This window comes from Perissodus microlepis, chromosome 20 (genome assembly GCF_051167445.1).
Source record: "Perissodus microlepis isolate ML-2025 ecotype Zambia chromosome 20, ASM5116744v1, whole genome shotgun sequence".
Classification (NCBI taxonomy): Eukaryota; Metazoa; Chordata; class Actinopteri; order Cichliformes; family Cichlidae; genus Perissodus; species Perissodus microlepis.
The window spans coordinates 453,509-460,000 of record NC_140480.1 but is presented as its reverse complement, the minus strand read 5'-3'; the positions used below and the strand labels follow the sequence as shown (position 1 = coordinate 460,000).

Below are 6,492 nucleotides of genomic sequence, written 5' to 3'. Positions count from 1 at the left end.
TGGGCTGCAGAATTAAACATGAATATCAAATGCTGCAAACAGCACAGAAACTGGTGTTTTTTCAGCTACCATATGAGTATACTCAGGAGGACACACATACACACAGATTATAAAACTGCATGGCTCAACGCAGGCTTAGAGCTCGCCGTATGTTAATCTGGCCCATTGATAAGACCTGCTGAGCTGATTCCTGCTCCCACATTTTGCTTAATACATAGAAACTGACACAAATGTATACAGATTAGGCGTGCATGCACACCTAAGTCAAGTATGTAATCTCATCAATTAACATTAGCAACACAAATAGTTTAGCATCAGCTTTGAAGTGAAAATATTTTTAAAACTCTATAGAACAAGACAATGTTTTGGTGTTGAAAATGACATGCTGTGTTAATGTTCTTAACTAATGATATGCACATGATCATACAGTGGCTTAACTTGCCAAGGATTTTTATTTGGTAATGAGGGATATTTGACTCAGTGACAGTTAAATCAAAAGGTAATTCAGGAAATTCAACCGAGTACCGTGATTCAACCTGCGAGAATTCTACACTAAATTGTATTTTCTTGATTATGCTCAGCCTTCTCTTAAAATTGCTCTGACAGTGCAGATGAATGGTTCAGATGTGTATAAATATCAGCAGGAAAAAGTGTACCTCTCTCAAATGCACGTTCTCCAGCTGGGCTTCAGCCTCCTGTGCTGCCATGGTTATTATGCCTGTCCGCTGTCCCCGTCCCCAGTGTCCCTGACCTTGACCTTGGCTTTGGCCTTGAAGCATCTCTAACAGTCTCTGGATGCTCTCGTCCCGGGCGCCCAGCGTCTGCTTCTGAGAATCAATTCTCATCTCCATCTCTTCCATGGTCTTCCTCAGCAGGGATAGCTCCTTGGCCTGCCGCTCGTGCTCTGACTGCAGTTGGAAGAAGTTCTCCTCTGATGGAACCAGGGGAGGAGGTGAGGAAAAGCCGTCACACCCAGGCACCTGACAGGGACTACAAGGGTGAAGAGAACCAGAGCTGGGTACAATCCCGGGACCTTGGCTAGGACTGTAGAGAGGCTGATTTGGGCTGCTCCTCAGCCCACGCTGAAGGGTGTCAGCTGGGCTGATTCTTTGTGCGGCTACTGCAGTGTTACAGCCGTATCCAGGGCTGTGAATGATGATGTCAGCTTCCTGTTGCCTTGGATTGTAGGTGTTGGATGGGCTGGCTCTGGGGCTGCTCTTTGGTCCAGGACTCTGCAGGTTGCTGGGGCTTTGTCTGGGACTGTGGCCAGGGCTGAGTCCCCCTCTGAGGTCCTGGTCCATATGGAGCTCTCGATAGGAGTTCCCCTGCTGACGGTGCTGCTGGGAGCGACTGTTCATCTCTCTATGAGCCCGCAGCTCCTCCTGAAGCTCCTGAACTGTTAAAGGAAGCTGCTATAAAAGACAAAGTTCCCATTTATTCAATAATTAAATAAACATACCAATTATACATGAGCAAATCTGCACAACATGTGAAAACACACATATGTAAAGTATGGGACGGTATATGAAGACAGACCTTGTTTCTTCTGTTATTCCCAGGCTGCAGCAGAGAGAGACGACGTAAGACACAAAGACACATGACAAGCCAAAAGTGAGACATGATAGGAACAAATAACCATTCGCTAGATTCATTTAGACATCTTAATTCACAAAGCTCTTGGAGACTAGTTACACACTATGACCACAAGGGGTCGGGTTTTCTCCTCAAAGCACATGGAGAACACACAAAAGCTCCTTTTGTGCTACTTGCAAGTAGAGCAACAGGATTGAGAAAGAGTTTCAAGCACGAAGGAATTGCATATAGAAATAAAAAATCAACTGATGTAAACAAATTTATGAATATTGTAAAATTACCTAAAGAGAGTCAGCATCCATATTTCAAATTAACAGTAAGTTTACTCCTCCCAAGTTCAAAAGTTTCTGAAGTTGTGAGTATATCATAACAGACTGCAACACAGAGACAGAAAGAAAACAAAAGTGTGTGTCTTTGTGAATTGATTTAATCTTCTTTCTCTTCTTATCATTACTATTAACAAAAATCCTTTATTCATTTCATATAATTGTCCAAGATTTGACTTTTAGGTTGATACCTTGAAAACCTTTAACGTTCAGCTAAAATCAATAGAACAACTGGGGGAATCTTTATTTGCTCATAAATACATTTTTTAATTCTTCACGATAAAGAATGGAAATGCATCTAAACCCTTGGCAGGGCTTAACCTGGAACTTAAAATAAATTCTGTGGGTTTAAACAAAATTTGCTGAACTTGACTCATAACCGTAAGGCTGCAGAGGTTCTCCGCTGCAATGACTAACCAATACGCCAATATATTTACCATTTTAACAACTAACCGCTAATTGTCCATGTGTTGCTGGGGGCAACCAATTTCTTTTGACATTCCTGCTTTTGCAGCACACAAGGCAAAAGAACACAGAATATATTATGTTTGTTTACTTTTATAGCTTCCTGATTTTTGATTGGAAATTCAATCAGTGCTTAAAAAGACACATGAAATTGTAACTGTGCGAAAAAAAAAGTATAGTATAATAAACACACACACACAAACAGCAACTTACAAAATTCAGACAATGATTTATCAGAAAGTTAAATTACAATTTTCTAATCAGTGTGAAGGTGTTACTTATTTTACTCAATTATTCTAAGCTCTTTTTTCCAGTCCAGAAGGTGCATGGAGCCAAGGACACAGAGTGGAGACGTAGGAGGCAGCCGAGGGTGAACACAGATAATCAATGCAACAACAAGCATTGAATATTAAGTCAGAGTGGGAGGAGAGCCCTACACACAAACACGTACACAACCAAGATACAAATACACACGTGCAACTGCGCACGCACACAAACACGCAGCCGACGCAAACATAAGCAAAACAGGCAGATGGTTAGGGGACAAAACTGGTCACTGCTGCTGAGAGAAGAGGTGACATTCCTTATGCTAATAACAAAGTTCTCATGCCAGACTGAACTCTTTCCACAGCCTCTCAAAGAGCAAAAAAGGAAAGAAAGAAAATATCCAGGGGGAAAAAAGAGGTGGAAAGTGACAGGCTGAAAGAAGGGAGGGGGGACGGCGGCGATAAGGGAGATTAGCAAGCTTAAGAATAGCATCTTCCCTGTGATACGGCTGCTTTTTTCTCTAAAAGCAGGGTTTTTTTAAAAGAAGTCTTTTTCAGATTTTACATGTTATATTTTATGTGGGCTGTGAGCCTTACGAGTTATAGTAAAGGTCAAGAGTGAGAGACAAAAAAGAGGAATTTCATAACTAGTCAAGACTGAAAACTGTGATGAGGTAAAGCTTAACTAGGTGTACATCAGTAGCTGCTCGGGGACAGCGCGAGTAAGAGTAAGACAGAACAAGGCGACAGGTTTTTTAAAGTTATTATTGCGCTCACGAGAAAAATACTGTACGAATTAAAAATCAGGGCGTGATGAAGCCCAAAGGTTTGCTCCAGCAAACAGCTAATGAGCATTTTCTTTATATTAACTTCTACGAGCTTCACTTGAGGGCAGGGTGCTGCAGCGTGACTTGTGCAAATAACACAGTCTGCTTCATTTTATAAAGTTTGCTGCTTTCGAAATGAGAAGAATGTGTGTATGCGTGTGTAGGTGTGCGTGTATGTGTCACAGTGTCCTCACACTCTGTGACAATGTGCAATGAAAAAAGCTATAAATATGAATGCAGAGGTGGCTCCTTGGTTACAAGAAGGAGGAGTCAGATGGGAGACATGGAAGATATGATCAAGGTTTTTGCATGCTTGGTTAAAAGAACAATACAAAAATCTGGGAGTGGAGTTGCTACAGCGATTTCTTAGCGTGAGAGACTCTAGATGAGTTTCATGTTGTATACAACGACTTTTAAGGTGTTTCCATCAGAAAAACAGACACGTGAAGGGAAAAAAAGCTTAAAAAGCAAATGGAGATACTGTCAGGATGAAAAACACAAAGAATTCAGATAAAGGAATAACAGATACGATCCAGTAGCTGTTCAGTGAGGCAGACAAATGGATAATGCCTCCAACTGAATGGACCACACTCCAGGGACAGGTGACACAGGACAGGACTAGTCACTGTCTCTTCAGGAGTAGATGTGAGGTTTTTAGAAACTTGGAGTGGATGCCACTAGTGCACATTCCCATGGTAACACAGGGAGCCTCGCAAACATCATTATAAATGAACCGCACAGACGCCTTTCAGTGCAACCTTGAAGTCAGAAACAAAAGGTATGAAGTGAAGTGAGGGGCATGATATGCAGAGGAAATGGGTGGGTCAGCACAAAAAGCCTGAATGGAGTGTGCGAGCAGACACTCCATTCAGGCTTTTTTAAAGAGTGTCATTTTAAAGAACTAAGACCTCAGTAAAATCAAAAATGCAGCATTTACTGCAACAGGTACTTGCGGGCTTCTGTTGACTGAGTTTTTAATGCTTTTTAATGCCAATGTCTGAACAGTTTGTAACATCATTTCAAACATACAACCTTACCAGACTCTCTGGGTCACCTCTGTCAGCGAGATTTTGGACCACTGTCTATGTAATTAATCCATGTTAGCAGGTCAGCCAGTGTTAAATAATTACCTAATAAGAAAGCTCGAGTAACCTTGGCCAAAAGAGGATGTGACTGAGGCATGGCATTTAATTCATGGGACCCCTGTCTGGTTTTGTGGCTTAAATAAGGTCATGCTACAAACTTAGCATCCCCAGATTCATGCAGTTAAGTTAAAGCTAGCTGGCTAACCTGTGCTTGTCACCCTGCTAACGTTACAGCTAAATGACCTGACAAAGGGTCAAATCTGACCTGGCCTGACATTTAGCGATCCAGCCCACTTAGGATTAGAGTTTGACACCCCTGCATTACAGCTAACAAATTATAAAATGCTAGTTTCCTATCTTGCCAAATGACTTCACCAGCTAATATGACCCAAGCTTATATAATATGTTAAACAGTGTTGAATTTAGCCAATACTGAATTATGTAACAGTACAAACCAAAGATTTAAGTCAAAATTGCTTTCTACAGTACTGGCTGTGGGCGATGGAAGGCAGGGGCAATTAGCCAACACATCAGTGTTGTCCTGTGTCATGTATGTCTCATTGCTGATTTGGCAAGTGCTAACACTAGCCACAAGCAAGACTGGCAGAAGTTCACCATCAATAACAGCAACAGTTTTATGGGTGTTACACTGAGAACCTTTAGTGTGAAGTAACAGTATCACACAGTTGTGTTTAGTGGAGAAAATGTCTGTTTTTTTTATGCAGCTATTTTTGAAACAAGCTCACCTGCAAATCTTCTTGGTTTGTCCTGTACTGGTCTTTCACAATGGAGCTCCTCGCTCCCTCCTCTCGCCTCACGCCCTTTTCTCTCTTTACATCTGGGCTCCAAAAGTTGACGCTGTTCATGCTGGGGCCTGTCCTTCCATCCCTACCTCCTTCCAGTTCTCTTCGCAGGTTGTTGTTCTCTCTCTGCAGATCCCTCAGCTGAGAATGGAGATCAAATGTGGAAACCTCTCCACGTCCAGTCGAATTCATTATCTGTGTGAGTCTTCCAGACTGCCGCCGTAAACTAGAAGTCCCTCCAGAAAGAAAACTCTGGTCTCCACAAGGATCTGACAAGTGATGCATCCCAGAAGATGTGATGTTTGGGCTGCTTCCCATAGCTGTCGTCCGGCCAGTGTAGGAGGAGCGGCTGGTACTTCTACCTAGTGTCATGGTGCCTTTGGGGTACCCACCAGAGGGTTCCAAGGACTCCCGCTCACTGGGATACATAGTACCTGATGTGGCATATGCAGCACTCAAAGACTGAATATTCTCCATAGACAAGGTTTTACCCCCTGGTGCTGTCGCTGAACCACGCGTTGACCCTTTGCCTGCTTCTGGCTCAGCTTTGATCTTTGAACCTGGCCTTGACACTGACCCTTGTCCCCCAGTCAGTTTAGATGGTGTTGCAGGCACACCTCCTGACACAGAGCCTGGTTCTAACCCTGAACGGGCCCCTGGTGCTGAGCTTACAGCCTGTTTGCCTTTCCCGTGTTTAGGGGACCTTGAGAAACGTGAATGAGATGAGTTGCCATCGCTGTGCCCACTACCTTTTGCAGCAGCAGAAAGCTTGCTCTGTGTGGGCTTGGCTCTAATATTTAAAGGCATCTTTTTTTTTTTACATGGCAAAATACAACATCTGAAAAGAAACTGTTAAAGCTGAGAATATGCTCATGTCCTTTGTGGATAACAGAGTAAGTAAAGGCCACGTACTGGCCTCTCAGTTTTCACCTGTCCATGACTGATTGTTTAGGGCTTGAGGCTGACTTTTATTTAGTCCTATTTGAGGAAAGCAGCAGTCACTGTTGGCAGCAGGTCTCCCAGACACACAGGTCAGTGGTCTTGTAATTTCAGCTACAGTGCAGGACATCATGGATTCTAAAAAGGTGAAAGTGAGACAGTCATTTGAGACAAATCATTTAAAACCA

The 6,492-nt window shown here is 42.8% G+C and overlaps 1 protein-coding gene across 2 annotated transcripts in view; it reads right to left on the bottom strand.

The window, feature by feature from the left end:
• Nucleotides 1–6,173, bottom strand: part of LOC146363672 (ERC protein 2) — a 159,425-nt gene extending 153,252 nt beyond the window's left edge. For both annotated transcript variants that reach the window (XM_084918139.1, XM_084918138.1), the window contains exons 1-3: nucleotides 5,309–6,173; nucleotides 1,537–1,560; nucleotides 657–1,412 (exon numbers count right to left, since the gene is read on the bottom strand). In XM_084918139.1, the coding sequence (XP_084774265.1) occupies nucleotides 657–1,412; nucleotides 1,537–1,560; nucleotides 5,309–6,172 (1,644 nt within the window). In that variant the 5' untranslated portion in view covers nucleotide 6,173. The remainder of the gene's footprint in view (nucleotides 1–656; nucleotides 1,413–1,536; nucleotides 1,561–5,308) is intronic.
• Between the last annotated feature and the right edge of the window lie 319 nt (nucleotides 6,174–6,492).